The sequence below is a fragment of the Ailuropoda melanoleuca genome, chromosome 4 (assembly GCF_002007445.2).
Source record: "Ailuropoda melanoleuca isolate Jingjing chromosome 4, ASM200744v2, whole genome shotgun sequence".
Lineage (NCBI taxonomy): Eukaryota > Metazoa > Chordata > Mammalia > Carnivora > Ursidae > Ailuropoda > Ailuropoda melanoleuca.
Window position 1 is genome coordinate 137,938,720 of NC_048221.1, and position 19,389 is coordinate 137,958,108.

At 40.8% G+C, this 19,389-nt stretch overlaps 1 protein-coding gene across 4 annotated transcripts in view; it reads right to left on the reverse strand.

Moving 5' to 3' along the window:
- CPSF3 (cleavage and polyadenylation specific factor 3) overlaps nucleotides 1–19,308 on the reverse strand; it is a 47,289-nt gene extending 27,981 nt beyond the window's left edge. The window contains exons 1-7 of one of the 4 annotated variants that reach the window (XM_002923231.4): nucleotides 19,097–19,308; nucleotides 14,705–14,768; nucleotides 13,263–13,360; nucleotides 7,802–7,930; nucleotides 6,369–6,546; nucleotides 5,087–5,176; nucleotides 3,129–3,279 (exon numbers count right to left, since the gene is read on the reverse strand). In XM_002923231.4, the coding sequence (XP_002923277.1) occupies nucleotides 3,129–3,279; nucleotides 5,087–5,176; nucleotides 6,369–6,546; nucleotides 7,802–7,930; nucleotides 13,263–13,360; nucleotides 14,705–14,768; nucleotides 19,097–19,146 (760 nt within the window). In that variant the 5' untranslated portion in view covers nucleotides 19,147–19,308. Of the gene's footprint in view, nucleotides 1–3,128; nucleotides 3,280–5,086; nucleotides 5,177–6,368; nucleotides 6,547–7,801; nucleotides 7,931–13,262; nucleotides 13,361–14,704; nucleotides 14,769–18,904; nucleotides 19,049–19,096 lie in introns of those variants that run through there. The other 3 variants (XM_034659940.1, XM_034659941.1, XM_019803795.2) reach the window with 3 other exon arrangements.
- Nucleotides 19,309–19,389: the final 81 nt, after the last annotated feature.

Sequence of the window (19,389 nt, forward strand, 5' to 3'; positions counted from 1 at the left end):
TATGTTCCCTCTCTCGCTGGCTCTCTGTCACATTAATAAATAAAATCTTTAAAAAAAAAAANGCATGACCTGCGCCTGGGTAGCGCAGTCGTTAAGCGTCTGCCTTCGGCTCAGGGCGTGATCCCGGTGTTCCGGGATCGAGTCCCACATCGGGCTCCTCCGCTGGGAGCCTGCTTCTTCCTCTCCCACTCCTCTGCTATGTTCCCTCTCTCGCTGGCTGGCTCTCTGTCACATAAATAAAAATAAAAAAAAAATTAAAAAAATAGAATAAAATAAAAACTTTTTTCTAAATACTAGTGCATGACCTGAAAAGAATATTGTGATTACGGTCCCAGGATGTGGAAGCTTTTAAAAACAATTCAGTAGAGGGGCGCCTGGGTGGCACAGCGGTTAAGCGTCTGCCTTCGGCTCAGGGCGTGATCCCGGCGTTATGGGATCGAGCCCCACATCAGGCTCCTCCGCTATGAGCCTGCTTCTTCCTCTCCCACTCCCCCTGCTTGTGTTCCCTCTCTCGCTGGCTGTCTCTCTCTCTGTCAAATAAATAAATAAAATCTTTAAAAAAAAAAACAAAAAAAAAAACAATTCAGTAGAAGTTTACAGTAACAGACCATAACTTATTACCTTAGAGAGACACTAAATTCCAGGATAGTTTTAAACAAACATGTACTCCCAGTATTTCAAAGGCTTATCAAAATTAGACTCCTTGTAGTCAGACTTTGCTAGTTACAGAACAGGACTGCCAGGGTTAAACTGCTACTGAACATTTAAAAATAGGATAGTCATATTACTGTATGACTACATTTTTTAAAAAGCTGCCAGTTTCTGATAATAAAGGAAAACTGTGGGCAATAAACCTTCAGAGGAAGGCTTATTTTAGGGGAAAACTCTCATAAATTCCAAAATATTGTAAGAGTAGTATGACCAAAAGATATAATTAATTCTCCTAGGCGCACCTGCATTTAGGAAATGTGTTAAATGCCTGGTAGGCAATTTACATTTATTATTTACATATTATTTCTAATTTTTAAAACAACCTTATGAAGATTCACCTCCATCTTATAGATTAGGAAACAGGCTTAAAAAAAGGTGGAAGAGTTGGAAGTGTTATTTTTCTACTTGATTTACAAGTGAAAACTCTATAGAAGGACAGGGACTTCTCCTATCACGCATGTGACCAATACATTTCCTGCTTTGCCCTCTGGTTTATTCTGCTCGTGTTTTTACTGATGTAATGAAAATTCTTTAATGGTGTCAAAGTTTCCTATATACTTTTGTTTCTCAAATACCCCGCAATACATACTGCATCCCAGGGTCGTTATCACTTCTCCCATTTTTTTGTATGTATTTTTATGGGTAAATTTTAAATATCAAAGAAAAGTTAAATAACTTGCCCCAAGGTCACATGGCTAGAACATAGAAGAAATCTGAAACCACTCATTCAAATGGCTATCCTCTATTATACTACATTGTAAGGGAGAATTTAGGGGAAAAGGAACAAGTAATTGCATACAGCAGTCCTGGTTCAGAAAATGAATCATGACATACGTCCTGATGGTAGACTTGCCAGATAAAAGTACCAAATGCCAAGTTAAACTTGAATTTCAGACAAAAAACAAAAGATTTTCAGGGTAAGAATATATATTAAATATTTGGGATACTTGTACTAAGATATTATTTATTATTTATCTGAAATTCAAGTTTAAGTGGGTGTCCTTTATTTTTATGAATCTGGCAACCAATTTGATGATAACAACATGGTTTCCCCTTCCCAATTTCCTCTGTTCTTCAAATTACTTTGTTATGGAGACTTTTTATTTATTTATTTACTTAGCTTATTTTGAAGATTGTATTTATTTATTTTCAAGAGAGAGCATGAGCGGGGGAGGGGGAGAGGGAGAGAGAATCTCAAGCAGATTTCCCGCTGAGCGTGGAGTCCCAAGCAGGGCTCGATCTCACCATTAGTTCAAGTCTTCCAAGGATAAGTTTGACTTGCAGTTAGAAAAAACGACCAACAGAAAACTGGACTGGCTGAGGATGCAGAAAATGCAGCTCCTACTATGTCCTCCCTCTCACAGATCACTTACCACATTCTTCCTTGTTTTCCTTTCCAGTGTAATAGGGATAGACTTATCCTTAACATCCTACAGATGGAGGTGAGAGCAAGGGCTTGATGTAACCATTTCTAGTTCTTCACACTAAAGCTGTATACACAGTCTTCAAGAAGAGTGCCTTCCTCAAACAGCATCACAGAATGTTTGAGTTAGAAAGGACCATTAAGTATAAATACACGCAAAAAGTGGCACCCATTGTTCCTCTTATTACGAACAGTTATACATGCTCATGGAAGCGTTTGGAAAATAGAGAAAAGTAGAAGAAAGAAATCATCCGCTTTCTCACTATCCAGATTCAACATCTTTCCAGTCATTTGTGTATTTTTAACTAGGATTGGAGTACATACTGTCTTGAACCCTAATTTTTTTGTTCAAGTAATATTTTATGTGAAAGTACACAATTACTCATCTGTGATATGATTTTTTCTTCCTACAAGGTGATATTTACTGACATGATATTTCTTTAAAAATACTAAAATGATGGGGGTGCCTGGGTGGCTCAGAGCATCTGACTCTTGGTTTCAGCTCAGGTTGTGATCTCAGGGACTGTGGGACTGAGCCCTGCACTGGGTTCCATGCTCGGCAGGGAGTCTGCTTGAGATTTTCTCCCTCTGCCCCTGTCCCCTACCCGCCTGTCTCTCTTCCTCTCTAAAATAAATAAATAAATCTTTTAGAAACTACTAAAATGATGAGTACCCTTACTGATAAAATTTTCTTTGTATCATTTGTTTCCCACAGGCGGTACTGCTGGGACAAAGGGTGACATATTTTTAGGACTCAACTCACTGCAGAGAGTTCTGAGGCTGTTGGCAACTTCCAGAAAAGGGCACCACTTATACTTCCAGGAGCAGCACCCAAGGGTCACTGTTTCTCTGGGCTTTTACAGCACTACGTATTTTTAGATGCAGAAACTGAAGCCCAGACAGGCAGAATGACCTATCCGAGGCCAGACAATTACCTTGATAGAAAGGCATTCCAAGATTTTGAGAATCCCCCAATAAAAAGGAAAAGTCATACCTAAAATCAAGAGCAGCTCCTGAGCCCTTCCAAGAGCAAAGACAGGAATGAGACCTCTGCCCCCTCTGTTCACAATGTCATGAACAGTGTTACAGAATCTTGCTTCTCGCTCTTCACGCTTCTCATGGATATGGGTCCCGTAAGTAGATTCCTGAACGACACATTAGAAGTATGACATGAATACTGACGATTCCCAAAGAATACTGAAGTTAAATATCAATAAAATGCAGTGGCAAAGTGATTCATTTCCCCATTAACATGCCATTTACTTGAACACATTGTTCCAACACTAATTGAAAAGAAGAGCAAATAAAAACGTTAGAATTCAGATCTGGCTAAAAAATTTTTAGAAAAAGGAATCAGGAAAAAATTTAAAAATTTATCTTCCCCGTTCAAGATAATTCTTTATATTTTTTAAACCATTTTGCTTTCCATGGATGGGAAAAAGGGTATTTCTCCCATCTTTGATAAATCAGAGCTTGTAAAACAGAAATAGATACTGTTTCTTATAGTTCTGTTTAAGAACATCCCTTAAACCTCACTGGGTGGGGCCCACTGGCCAACAGCATGGGTATCCCCGGGAGCTCGTCAGACGTGCTGAATCTCAGGCCCCAGCCCAGACCTAATGAATCCAAATCTGTATTTGAACAGTATGGCCAGATGATTCATATGCAACATCAAAGTTTGAGAAGCACTGCTCTAAAGTACCAGATATAATGAAAATAACTGTTTTCTGAGGGTTAAAAAAAAAAAAAAACACCCATAAAACTTCCCTTAAATTAAATTAATTTATATGCAGGGTACCATTAGCTGAGTGAAAATGAATTCCTTTCTATGTTGCTCAGGGACAGCAATATGCCATGGTCTCTCACACTTGGGCGGCTGGGGCACGTTATAGGTGATGAGGGACAGACAGACAGTTCTTCAGCCTTGAACTAAATTTACTGATATTTTTCTATATACCATAGGCCCAAAAACTCTCCATCCTAATCCCTCACTGTCACCAATACACATTTATTAACTGTTCCTCATCAACCAACACCCCACCCCCCACCAAAAGCTCTGTACAGTTAACAATTAATTGGTTTTTTATTCTCCCGTGACTTGCAAACTAGAAGGCAGCTAAACACATACATATAAAATTAGTGGTATAACAAACTGAAAGACAGTAACCATGCAAAGGCAGTGGGGTCACACCATTTCTATACAACCTTAAGATGTTCTATGAATTTGGGGTAATTCCCTTAGATGAAAATACTTAGGAGGTGTCCTATCATCCCCGATACGAGACTAGAGTTGACACACTGAACAGAAAGAAGGTGGAGCTGCACTAGGAGAAGCAAAAAAAAATGAATTAAAAAAACTAGTAGCGGCACCTGGGGGCTCAGTCGGGTAAGTGCCTTCAGCTCAGGTCATGATCCCAGGCTCCTGGGATCGAGCCCTGCATCGGGCTCCCTGAACAGCAGGGAGTCTGCTTCTCCCTCTCCCTCTGCCCCTCTCCCTGCTGTGCTTTCTCTTGCCCTTGTTCTCTCTCTCAAATAAATACAATCTTAAAAAAAAATAAATTAATTAAAAAAAACTAGTATATTTACATCTGATAACATATATTACAGAAATGAGATCATAATATTTTTTCCCCACTAGAAAAAATCCTGCTTACATTACGGTAATTAAAACATACAGCACTAGGGGCGCCTGGGTGGCACAGCGGTTAAGCGTCTGCCTTTGGCTCAGGGCGTGATCCCGGTGTTAAGGGATCGNTCCCTGCTGTGCTTTCTCTTGCCCTTGCTCTCTCTCTCAAATAAATACAATCTTAAAAAAAATAATAAATTAAAAAAAAACTAGTATATTTACATCTGATAGCATATATTACGGAAATGAGATCATAATATTTTTTCCCCACTAGAAAAAATCCTGCTTACATTACGGTCATTAAAACATACAGCACTAATACTTACAATAATAAGAATATCAGGTTTAATATTAGGAATTTCAGCTGCCATTAAGTGTCTGTCTTCTTGTCTTGAGAAATCACCTGTGTACAAGAGCTGTGAAAAAGATAAAGCTAGAAAATTAGGATTTTGGAAAGTTTTGTTTTCCTAGTGAAGATATCAAGCTCCTAAAATCTGAAGGTGAAGTTCAATAGAAAAACAGCCCACAACTGATGAAATTTAGACGCAATACTTATGTCTAATTCAAAGTGAGTATCTCAGTGCAGTTATACAAACCGTCCGGTGTTTCAATTATACACTCTAATTTGAGGGAATGATACGTTCCCAGATGCACGCAGCACAGACAACCTGTGTATTAATAAACTTGAGAAATGCTCTGAACACTTGAGACAAAAAGGGCACGAGGAGGAAAGAAATCTACTAAGGTAGATGGAAAAACCATCTAAAGTAGAAGACAAAAACATAGGAGGGTACGCACCAAATTTCACACGAGAATTCAGATCTGCATTTGTGCTATTTCTGCTTATTTTTTGTGCCTCTGAGCAAACAGTAAGGATAAATGATTTAGCCATACTTAGTACAACTCGATGTGTAAACATTTCAAATCAATGAGCAGCTGCTAACAATGCAGGACAATATTATGCCAGAGCATTGCTTCTCAGCTCTGCCTTCACATAGGAATCACCTAGAAAACTTAAAAAGGAAAAAAAAAAAAAAAAAAAAAAAAAAAAAAGGCCAAGGCCACACCCTCAGAATTTGAGTCGATGACTATTTTTAAACAGGGTCCCTAAGTGACTCCAACGTGCAGCAGAGGTAAGAGCTGGTGGTGTCATCCCTCTGTTTTACAAGGATGGTGGCAAAGATCCGTTCTGATTAACACCTATCACTCGTGCAGCTCCTGCCCCTTTCAGGGGCTGCCCCGTGAATCCCAGAACACCAAGACGACGGGAATGCCCAATCAGGGTTTAATGTGAAACACGTACAGCCACAAAGAAAGCTCCGCCCTCATCATTTTTCTAAAGGACCCTGGAAAGGAAATCAATCCTATGGTACTGTGAAGGAACTTTAGTCTTTTGAGATTACTTTACTCTTTCTAATCTTGATACAGGAAGTCTTACCGTGGAGGTATGAACTGTGATATTTAAAAGGAAAAAGCATCAACTTAATTTTATCCTACCTCGCAGTGCTTAGACACCTTGCAAGTCTTAGGGAATTTCCGTTAATGTCACCTGGGGGCACAAAGCTCTGCACGATTTCTCCTGGGAGGAAGCTACCAGAGCAAGAGTACCTTCACGCCCGCGATCTCAATCATGAACATGGCAGCTCCTAGAACGTGGCCTGCGTGGTAACACCAAAACTTGATTCCTGCAACTTCTTTAACTTCATGGAAGTTGATGGTTTCAATTTTGTCCATGCTCTCTTCCAGATCCGTCTCTGTATACAGCATGTCATCTGCTGATATATTACTAAATATTTAAAGAGGCCAACACAAAAAAATTAAGGGTAAGATTTTTTAAAACTCTTTGAACTCAGAGACTGGCTGTGAATGAAATGTGAACAAAACAGCCACAAAGTTGTTTCACTGTATGGATTATATTACTTAGACTCTCTTGGACATTTTGTGTATTTTTTTTTAATCGGAAATTATAATAAATAAAAACGTTTGGTGTGTACAGCTACAAAGCATGATTTTAAGCAAAGTACATAGTAAATTAAAGCACAGTACTCTCATGATAGTATTTCTCAATGTTTTTCTGCCCCAAAGCTCCTGAGAGAGAAACTTGCTCATATACTCACACACACCGAACCACAGCAGAGTTTCCCATCAGGATGGGAAAAGATTTCTCTACGAAGTGTAGTGTAAGTTTTCTCCTGAAAATTATGCTAATGTACTTCCAAAAAAGCAACAGGGAGTGGTGGTTAAGGCCACAGACTCTGGTACCAGATTGCCTGGGTCCAAATCCAAGCTTTGTCTCTTACCAGGATCATCACAGACAAATCACCTAACCTCTGTGTGTCTCAGTCTGATCACCTGTAAAATGGGGTTCATAACAGAACCTACATCATGAAGTCGAGATGAAGATGAGTTAACATGTTGAGAAGAGAGGACTGTGTCTGCACATGGTTAGCATTATTTAAGAGGTAAGTAATATGACTACTAAGGGTAATGCTTCCATTCTTTTATATTTATATATGAAGAATAACAAATTGCCTCTTAGCTGCTTTTGGAATATAGAAATAAAACAGTAAACTTTTGAAGGCTAATAATTTATGCTGTAGGTATCATAAAAATGCTTCTAACTTTTCTGATTATCCTCTTACAACTGGAAAAAAAATCCTCAGGAAACTTTTTCATTTAAGATAGTAATTTGCTTTGAGCAAATAATCTAAAATAAGATTTCAGTATATATCACTGTATCATGTACTTGATCTTAAATTTTAATAAAATCATAAAATTCTGTTTACAAAATATTGTTATCATACCTTGTAATTCACCTAAATTACAAAGATTTAAGGATGTAAAAACTTCATAAAGACTTTATCATCAGGAAGGTGCTGGGTACATGACCGGTATTTGAGGAGCTGATACTGAATGACAAATTAATGACATCCTTGTGAATAAAAAGAGTGTTTCACTTCCAAACACAAAAGGGTCCATATCTTGAACTACATGTATTCTGTAGAAGCAAATTCCTGTAGAAATCTAACAGAGCAATTTACCTGACTTTGACATAATCTGAAAGAAGCCATCTATAAATAGCTTTTGTAGCATGAGTCATAAATGTTCTTCCTTTGAAACTGGTCTTCTGTAGAAACCAGGGCAAAGCTCCACAGTGATCCAAATGGAAACTTAAAAGGAAACAAAAAGATTCTGTCAATTCTTAAAATACTACCCATCATATACTATATGAAATGAAACTGTTGCTCACTGTACAGAAAAGTTCTATGTAACAGTTGCATATGGCTACTTTCAGAGCACCAAGGGTAGGCTATGTGCAGAGGGAAGGAACAGAGCACCCAGTTCTACAGAGCTGGAGGCAGGGTGATCCCAAGACCCAGATCATCACCTGAGCTGAAACCAAGAGTCAGAAACTCAACCGACTGTTCCTGTTCTTTTTGTTTCTATTTCATTGATTTCTGCTCTAATCTTTATTTTATCTTTATTAATTCTCTTCTCCTGCTGGGTTTAGGCTTTACCTGCTGTTCTTTCTCTAGCTCCTTTAAGTGTAAGGTTAGCTTGTGTATTTGAGACCATTCTTGTTTCTTGAGAAAGGCTTGTATTGCTACATACTTCCCTCTTAGGACCGCCTTTGCTGCATCCCAAAGGTTTTGAACAGTTGTGTTTTCATTTTCATTTGTTTCCATGAATTTTTTTTAAATTCTTCTTTAATTTCCTGGTTGACCCTTTCATTCTTTAGTAGGATGCTCTTTAGCCTCTATCTATTTGATTTCTTTCCAAATTTCCTCTTGTGATTGAGTTCCAGTTTCAAAGCATTGTGGTCTGAATATATTCAGGTAAGGATTCCAATCTTTTGATACTGGTTGAGACCTGATTTGTGACTCAGTATGTGATGTACTCTGGAAAATGTTCTCTGTGCATGCGAGAAGAATGTGTATTCTGTTGCTTTAGGATGGAATGCTCTGAATATATCTGTGAAGTCCATCTGGTCCTGTGTCATTCAAAGCCCTTGTTTCCTTGTTGATCTTCTGCTTAGATGATCTGTCCATTGCAGTGAGTGGTGTGTTAAAGTCCCCTACTATTACTGTATTATTATTGATGTGTTTCTTTAATTTTGTTATTAATTGGTTTACATAATTGGCTGATCCCATGTTAGGGGCATAAATATTTACAATTGTTAGATCTTCTTGTTGGATAAATCTTTAATTATGATATAGTGTCCTTCCTCATCTCTTATTACAGTCTTTGGTTTAAAATCTAATTTGTGTGAAATAAGGGTCACCACCCCAGCTTAGAACAGATCAACAAAACTAGGAGCTGCTTCTTCGAAAGAATTAATAAGATCGATAGACTACTGGCCAGACTAATCAGAAAGAAAAGAGAAAGGACCCAAATAAATAAAATCATGAATGAGAGATTACAACCAACACCAAAGAAATACAATTATAAGAACATATTATGAGCAACTATATGCCAATAAATTAGGCAATCTGGAAGAAATGGATCCATTCCTAGAGATGTATAAACTACCAAAACTGAAACAGAAAGAAATAGAAAACCTGAACAGACCCATAATCAGAAAGGAAATTGAAGCAGTCATCAAAAATCTCCCAACAAACAAGAGTCCAGGGCCGGAGGGCTTCCCAGGGGAATTCTACCAAACATTTAAAGAAGAATGAATACCTATTCTTCTGAATCTGTTTCAAAAAATAGAAATGGAAGGAAAACTTCTGAACTCTTTTTATGAGGCCAGCATTACCTTGATCCCAAAACCAGGCAAAGACCCCACCAAAAAGGAGAATTATAGACCAACATCCCTGATGAACATGGATGCAAAAATTCTCACCAACACACTAGCCAATAGGATCCAACAGTACATTAAAAGGATTATTCACCATGACCAAGTGGGATTTATTCCTGGGCTGCAAGCGTGGTTCAACACCCGCAAATCAATCAATGTGATATACCACATTAATAAAATAAAGGACAAGAATCATATGATCCTCTCAATATATGCAGAAAAAGCATGTAACAAAGTACAGCATTCTGTCTTGATTAAAACTCTTCACAGTGTAGGGCTAGAGGGAACATACCTCAATATCATAAAATCCATCTATGAAAAGCCCGCAGTGAATATCACGCTCAATGGGGAAAAACTGAGAGCTTTTCTCCTAAGGTCAGGAACACGGCAGGGATGTCCTTCTCACCACTGTTGTTCAACGTAGTACTAGAAGTCCTAGCCTCAGCAATCAGATGACAAAAAGAAATAAACAGCATCCGAAGTGGCAAAGAATTCAAACTCTCACTCTAAGCAGATGACATAACACTTTATGTGGAAAACCCAAAAGACTCCACCCCAAACTGCTAGAACTCATACAGGAATTCAGCACCGTGGCAGGGTATAAAATCAATGCAAAGAAATCAGTTGCATTTCTATACACTAACAATGAGACAGAAGAAGGAGAAGTTAAGGAGTCGATCCTGTTTACAATTGCACCCAAAACCATAAGATGCCTAGAAATAAACCTAACCAAAGAGGCAAAGGAGCTGTACCCAGAAAACTGTAGAATACTCATGAAAGAAATTGAAGACAACACAAAGAAATGGAAAAACATTCCATGCTTATGGACTAGAAGAACAAATATTGTGTGTTTTTTTTTTTTTTAAAGATTTTATTTATTTGACAGAGAGAAAGACAGCCAGTGAGAAAGGGAACACAAGCAGGGGGAGTGGGAGAGGAAGAAGCAGGCTCCCAGCAGAGGAGCCTGAGGCGGGGCTTGATCCCAGCACTCCGGGATCACTCCCTGAGCCAAAGGCAGATGCTTAACAACTGAGCCACCCAGGCGCCCCAGAACAAATATTGTTAAAAGGTCTTTGCTACCTAGAGCAATCTGAAAACTCAATGCAATAGGATTGTACGGAACTGGAAAAGATGCCAAATAACCAAAGGAATATTGAAAAAGAAACCAAACTAACCCGGACTTCAAGTTCTATTACAAAACTGTAATCATCAAGACAGTATGGTACTGGCACAAAAACAGACATATAGATCAATGGAACAGAATAGAGAACCCAGAAATGGACCCTCAAATCTATGGTCAACTAATCTTCAACAAAGCAGAAAACAATATCCAATGGAAAAGGACAGTCTCTTCAACAAATGGTGTTGGGAAAATTGTACAACCGCATGCAGAAGAATGAAACTGGACCATTTCCTTACACCATACACAAAAAAAGACTCAAAATGGATGAAAGACCTAAATGTGAGATAGGAAGCCATCAGAATCCTAGAGGAGAACACAGGCAGCAATCTCTTCGACCTCAGCTGCAGTAACTTCTTACTAGACACGTCTCCAAGGCAAGGGAAACAAAGGCAAAAATGAACTATTGGGATTTCATCAAGATAAAAAGCTTTTGTACAACAAAGGAAACAGTCAACAAAACCAAAAGACAACTGACAGAACGGGAGAAGATATTTGCAAATGTCTTATCAGATAAAGGGCTAGTATCCAAAATCAATAAAGAACTTACCAAACTAAAACCTAAAGAATAATCCAATCAAGACAAGGGAAGAAACCATGAACAGATATTTCTCCAAAGAAGACATACACATGGACAACAGACACATGAAAAAATGCTCAACGTCACTTGACATCAGGGTGTGATCAAAACCACAATGAGATACCACCTCTCACTGGTCAGAATGGCTAAAATTAACAAGTCAGGAAACGAGAGGTGTTGGTGAGGATGTGGAGAAAGGGGAACCCTCCTACACTGCTGGTAGGAATGCAAGCTGGTACAGCCACTCTGGAAAACAGTATGGATGTTCCTCAAAAAGTTGAAAATAGAGCTACCCTATGACCCAGCAATTGCACTACTAGGGATTTACCCCAAAGATACAAATGTAGTGATCTGAAGGGGCATTTGCACCCCAATGTTTATAGCAGCAATGTCCACAACAGCCAAACTATGGAAAGAGCCCAGATGGCCATCAACAGAGGAATGGATAAAGAAGATGTGGTATAATATATACAATAGAATACTACTCAGCCATCAAAAAAATGAAATCTTGCCATTTGCATTGACGTAGATGGAAACAGAGGGTATTATGCTAAGGGAAATAAGTCAATCAGAGAAAGAATTATATGATCTCACTCATATGTGGAATTTAAGAAACAGAACAGAGGAGCATAAGGAAAGAGGAAAAAATAAAACAAGACGAAATCAGAGAGGGAGACAAACCATAAGAGACTCTTAATCATAGGAAACAAACTGAGGGTTGCTGGAGGTGAGGGATGGGGTAACTGGGTGATGGACATTAAGGAGGACACGTGATATAATGAGCACTGGATATTATGTAAGACTGATGAATTATTGACCTCTACCTCTGAAACTAATAATACATTATAGGCCAATTAATTGAATTTAAATTAAAACAATTTTTAAAAAAGCTCTATTGATACAAATAATATTGAAGAAATAGGTATTGGTTCCTCTGAGATTGTAGTATCTTAATGGATATACGTTAACATTTTATGAGGAAGTTGAATTCCACTTAATTGGAAATTGCTATTGCTTCAAAAAAATCAGTGCAATGCAATACTCTGATTTTAATAACTGTTTTAACAGAGCTCTCGAATACAGTTTTTACAGTTTTTAACATATGAAAGAAACAGACAACAGTGTGCAAGACTGTCTTTTTACAAGAAAGCCTTGCCAAATGTCCACCCAAGGGGGCATAGTTTTTCAAACTGAGAAAAATGTTGCAATGAAAGAATATATTTTAGGAAAAAAACAAACAAAACACTAAAGCTTTACCTTTGGAAAATAAATGCTGGCAAATGGCCCAATTAAAAAAAAAAAAGCAGCAGCAGCTCAACCAACTGCGCCACCCAGGCGCCCCTAAAATTATTTTTATTAAGCATCCCACTCTTTTTTTTTTCATTTATTTATTTGACAGAGAGAGAAGCAGCGAGAGAGGGTACACAAGCAGGGGGAGTGGGAGAGGGAGAAGCAGAGAAGCAGGCTTCCCGCTGAGCAGGGAGCCTGATGCAGGGCTCGATCCCAGAATGCTGGGATCATGATCTGAGCCGACGGTAGATGCTTAACGACTGAGCCACCCAGGCACCCCTCCACTCTTGGTTTTGGCTCAGGTCATAATCTTGGGGTTGTGGGATCACCCCTGCATTATTGGGCTCCATGCTCTGTGGGGAAGTCTGCTGGAGATTCTCTTTCCCCTCTCTCTGCCCCTACCCCCCCCCACTCTCATGCGTTCTCTCTAAATAAATAAATCTTTAAATTTTTTTTTATTAAGCAAACTCTACCCTCAACGTGGGACTCAAACTCACAACCCCGAGATCAACAGGTGCATGGTCTGCCAACTGAGCCAGCCAAGTGTCTCAGAAAATACTCTTTTAAAACACCGGAATTTTAAAATCTGATAATGATCTTTATAGTAAAAGCTCTTGAAAAACAGAGTTGTTAATAAAGAAAATAACTTACTGACTAATTAACAGGAGATCAATCTCAGCTGGGTCAATTAAATCAATATAAGGAAGAGCATCCATTCCTTCTAGGCCAGGGTGGATCCCACAGTCCAACTGAAAGACACAGAAAAAAGGATCACAATCTCCTACACATTTTATTAACACTTACTTAAATGACAATATTTATAACAAATTCATCACACACATAATCAAATGGGCTGTATACACTAACATCTGCAATGCAATTCTTATTAAACATTTCCAACTTAAAAAAAATGTTTTATTTATTTGAGAGCGAGCGAGCAAGAGAGCGCATGAGCAGGGACAGAGGGAGAGGGAGAAGCAGATTCCCCTGCTGAGCAGGGAGCCCGACATGGGGCTCAATCCCAGGACCCTGGCTGGGATCATGACCTGAGCCGAAGGCAGGCGTTCAACCGACTGAGCCACCCAGGCGCCCCTTATTAAACATTTCAAATATGCCACTAACAACTCTAACTTTCCAAACAAATATAAAATACAGCTCACACTTAAGTCACAGGATACAAGATAAAAGACACCTTCTTTTCAGCTAGCCTTCCTGGTCACTCTAACAATGCATGAACTCTCTTTCAAAAACTCTGATATCAGAGATGGTGGGCATTTTAAGCTTACAGATTCACTACTCCTGGATCTGGCTATAGGGAGAAGACCGTAATCAGAAATGGGAAACTTAACCAGAATAGGGCAATTGAAGTATTTTAAGGTGTTGGGGACGGAATTCTTAAAGTCAGTCATTAATGAGTTACCTTTCATTTTGGGGGCATTACTAGCACATTAATATTAATGAGTAAAAAGACGACAATATCTGACACATGCCTGTTCCTGAATGACCGGGAGAAGTAGAGAAGTGGAACCACAGGAATACGATGAGCCAACGAAGTGCCTTTCTAGCAAGGACTACGTAAATCATCTCTTCTAACCCCTCTGTCTTTCAGGCAAGGAAATGGGCTTAGAGGAACTCTAGACTGCCTTGCCCAAGGCCAGGGGCCCTGATGCAAACTTAGGTATCTAAGCTGCCGAACCAGGGCTCTGTAATCCCAGGCTGCATGGGCGTGGCTGGAGCTCTGCGTGGGTTCGGGCACTTAGTTCCTTGGCTCTCTTCCATGGCGCAGTGGCGGGGCGGGGGGGCAGTTAGGTTGGCTCAACCCTAAAGAGTGGAAGAGGGACCTTGAAGAAGCAATAGTTCGGGAGACCTGGCCAACAGTTTTACAATCTTAGAATACATCTTCTCAGTTTCATGTTCTGTCAAATTACTAAGTCAAAGAGTATTATTACTTACTCACATTAATGTTACACAGCACAGACATATACCAACTATGACATTTTTCTGGAAGTTAAACACAGAACTACAGTACCAGAAAAGATCTAACCCCCAATGCAGACAGAGCCATACTATTATCCTAACTAAAAAATAATCACCATTATTTTTCTTCCTTTGAACTCCAGGATAATACATGATCTTCCTACTTCTTGCCCGGCTCCACTGCAAACATACAAGGGGAGAAGAAAAGATGATTAAAAACAATCAAAATCAAGCCCAACAAATCCAAACTTTTTTACAACTTAAATTATGCCCCATTGATGACAGCACTTATCTGAGGCAGGTAAGAGTTTAAGAAACTTACAAAGATAGGGAAGAACAGTGTCAACGTGGGAAAAGATGGAAAGTGACCCTTGGGAGTTGAGGGATTTTGCAGCTGTTAAGATAGTGAGAGCGGATGGTACAGATACAAGAAGCCCAAGGTTAAGTTCAATCTTCTGAAGGTTAGGGTTAAATCATGATGTAGTGGAAATCTTGCCGTTATGTCGACTACGGGCTCATACTTCTAGGATCAGCACTTAAGTGTTAACCCATAAGCACTTCAAAATTCTTTCATTGTGTTTAGAGCATAATATGTATTTACATTTTACTAATATTAAAGCTTAAATTTAAATAGACTTCTTTTTATTCACAGCTGCGCATCTCAGTCCCTTTGCCCTCTAACTTGTTATTCCAAGATACTGGATGCCAAGTACTTCAACAATTTTCCTTTCTTCTTAAATGAATAAAACAGCTTTAATTTCCAATTATCACAAGATGCACTTGAAGCTAAAACTCACCTGTTTTTCCAGTCCCTCACCTTCTCTGATGTCTTTTCCCACCCATCCCAGGTAACATTTCACTCGCTCATTCGACACCAAGCACTGTACTGTTGGTGCCTAACATATGGAAATGACTAGTACCTGGACCATGATTTCAAGGAACTCGGTCCACTTCCTAGGAGACACACATGAGATGGCTCTATCCGCAAACAGAGATTCTAGCGCAGAGTGGGATAGCGATAAAGAAAATCGAACAACTGTGGTGCCACCATGAATTCCTGCCTCCCACTTTCACTGGCCCACAAGGCAACCTCCTAAGTGTCCCTAGCTCAATTTTCTCCTACTCTTTCTCTTCTCAGCTATTTCAAACTTTGTCCCCATTCCCCATGCTATCTTCCTCTTCACTGGAGGCATCAAAAAATATACAGCTCATGTTTGCCAGTTTTCTCAACTTCACTTACCAACCCACCAACACCGTGTCTCCCTCCATTTTTCCCATAGCAATAAAACAGAGCTCTCTTTCTGTCCGAGGCCGAGCTTGTCACTGAGGTTCTCCACTCTACACACTCCATCCTCCTGATTACCTGGATACCGCTGCCTCACGGGCACTGCCCTTCCCATCTCCTTTAGCATCACAACTGAGACGTGCTATAGCGTTCTCGCCTGAAACTTAAAATCCCTCCATTCTAATTTCCGTTATTCCTTTCCCCAGCCACCTCCTATACGAGAGCTGTGCTCACGCCCTGCTGCTGGCTCCTCACCTCCTCTCACTCAATTCACTGCAAGCCGGCTTCTGCCAACCTCTCTTCTGGAACTGTGCTTGCAACGTGGTTCTGTGCTGCTAAGAGCAAATAGCCTTTCCTGTCCTTCTCTTGTTCTCTCAGCAGCCCGTCACCCCTCACCACCCAAGCCCTCTTTGAGTGCTTCTCCCTTGACATTTCTGAGTCACGCTCTCATCTGTCTCCCTGGTTTTCCCCTGGAGTTTCCTTCGCACTCAGACACCTCTGCCCACATTTCAAATGCTGGTACGGCAAGGGGCTCTCCCTGGCCCACTTCTCAGGCTTTGTGACCTTCAGTCTCACATTTTTGACATGCTGATGACTTTCCAAGTCTCTATCTGTCCCAGATAGTTCTTCTGAATTCCAGACTTCTAAAATACACTTGGCATTTAGGTATTTCTTCTGGGCTATCACACAGGCACCTTATATTCAAATATGCCAAACTAGGCTTCACCTCACGTCCCTTACACTTGCCCTTTTCCTGGAATATCCCTCAGATAGTGACATGATTGGCTCCTTTGTATCATCTGGCTCTCAGTCCAAACGTCACCTTCTGAGGCCTCCTCTTGACTACTTTTTCTCGTCTGCCCTTCACACAATTCTATCATAACTACATGAAGTTACTCTACTGTCTGTGGTTTGTTCCTCACTACGAAAATGAAGGCGCCATACGAGCAGAGCCATTGTCTATTTTGTTCGCTAATAGCTGCAGCACCTGATATGCAAGAAATCTCAAGAAATACTTACTAAATGACTGAAAACTCCCAAACTATAAACCTTGGAAACATTATGCTAAGTGAAAGAAGCTGAAGCCAGGTCACAAAAGGTTACATATTATATGATCCCGTTTAAGGGAAACGTCCAGAATAGGCAAATCTGCAGAGAAGGAAAGTAGATTAGTGGTGCTGGGGTGCTTCCCCAGGGGCTGGGGAAGTTGGGGGGAAATGGGAGTGACTGCTAATGGGTACAGGCTTTTTTCCCGGAACGACGAAAATGTTCTGGAATTAGATAGTGGTGATGGTTGCAGAAGTCAGTGAATATACTAGAAATCACTTGAATTGTACACTTCTAATGAGTTGTATGGTATGTAAATTATATTTCAATAAAGCTGTTATAAAACAATAGAACTCCCAAATTTATCCCAGACCTGCCCCAGCTCCTGTACTGCTCGAGTGAATAACATGACCATTTACCAGTTGCTCAACCTACGACTCCAAGACATCCTTAACTCCTCTCCACAACTGCTCCTTCCAATACATCTGATGAGCTACAAAACTGTAAAGACTTCACTTCCTTACTCTCTGAAACCTACTTCTTTCCAACTCACTGATGTTCATTTCATTCCTTCCAAGCTCTATTTTATGCCGAAATTTTTTCAATTATTCCTCCTGGATTCCCACCACCGAACCCACTCTTATTCATCTGCTACACTGCTGATAGCAGTGCTCTTCCTAACAGTTCCCACCATATCCCATTGATGCTTAAAACCTTCATTGGCTCCCTAGAACTGACATGATAAATGCCTAAGCTCCTTAGTATGTATACAGGCTGGTCCCTGACAGCCTCTCCCACTTCATCTAGTAATCTTTCAGCCACAACCACGAGGAAACTGGCCACAAACTGTGACCACTCTCATTTTCCCATGTGCCACTTCTGCTGCCTGGAACATCCTTGTCCTACACTTGACCTGTCTTTAATTCCTACTTATTCTTTAAGGCTCAGGCCATGCACTGTATTTTCCAGGATGTAGAAACTAGCCTTCACAACTTGTTAGAAATCCCTTTTCTATAACTCTGCCAGCACTCAGTGCATGTCTATCTGTATGTATACTTCTAACATACCATTTACTGAGCACCTACTATGATCCTCACAGTAAGTGTGGCCATATTATTTTCACATGAAGAAATGGGTTCAAGGAAGTTGCTGTCCTAGCAAGTGAAAGAGTAGGGACTGAATTCCACGTCCGTCCCCAAAGTAAGTGTCTCCTATTATTCCAAACCGTCTCTCCAGAACTTTTCACTTTGCACTGCAATTCCTTCCAAAAGGGTGATTTCAGTTAACTCAGCGCTGTCTTATTTGCATCTCCAGTGCCTAGTGTGGTGCTGGACACTTGCTCAGTGTTTGCTGAACACCAGAAGAGAGGGCAAGTGTGAACTAAGCAGTGGGAAACTTGTGTTAGGTCCCCAGCAGGTGCTCAACTAGTCCTTACTGAATGGATGTGCAGATACCGTCCACCATGCACAAGGCAATGAGATGCTAACTTGTATCTAAATATATGTTTTCCTCGACAGGAAAAAGTTCTCCACAATTCTGTTTCCCCCACTAAGCAGCATTCCAGATCTGTAAAGTGTTTCTCTGGCAGAAGGCCATCTCCACCGAAAGACAAGCCTTCTCGTGGACAATCAAGGGCTGAGTTTTTGTCCTTAACATCTCTGCTCTTTGCCCTCTCCTTCTACCTTCCTTATTCTGCCAGGGTCTGAAGTCAGAACTTCAAAACTCATAGCTAATTGATTCCCTCTTTCACATCTTGGCAAATGTCAAGTCCTGGAGGAAATAATAAACAGATTTCTTCTTCTTCACACCGCCACAGCCTAACCCGGGTCCTCCTCTCATCCTGCCGCCATCAGCATCACCGTTTCCCCCAGGGCTTGCCACTCTTTAGCGCCTAGGAAAGCGCCCAGCGGCCCAAAGACATTTTTCTCCCGCCCCCAACAACATCCTCTCCCGAGATTGAAGAAAAAACCAAGTCTCATTCAACCTAGAAGGCCCGTTCCGATCCACGGTTCTCCAAACCCCTTCAGCCTGAGAGGCCTGGCGGGCACCTGCGGACCAAGGGGCCAGCTCCTGAGGCCTGCCGGAGACGGGGGCCACCTAGGAGGCCAACCATCGGGTTACACCGCCTCGCCTCTCACAGCCCGTGGCTTCATTCCCTCTCTCGCTGGGCCCTTACAGGGGTCGGATCAGCAGCTGGTCACTTTCCTCAGCAGGAATCGCAGACATCTCGGAAGTCTGAAGGCGAAGCGGGGGTGAAGAACAGGTCGCGGGAGTCTTCCTAAATGAAAAGGAAAGCCACGGGGAACCAATGGTAGAAAAAAATCCATCCACCAAGAGCACAGCTTCCGGCACTCTGGCGCCCGCGACACTAGGCTCCTCCCCTCGACTTCCGGTCGCAGTCGCTGGGGCGCGAGGTTCCTCCTCCAGGCGTCCGGAAATCTGGGGCCGGGTCAGGCTGCGCCTGCGCGA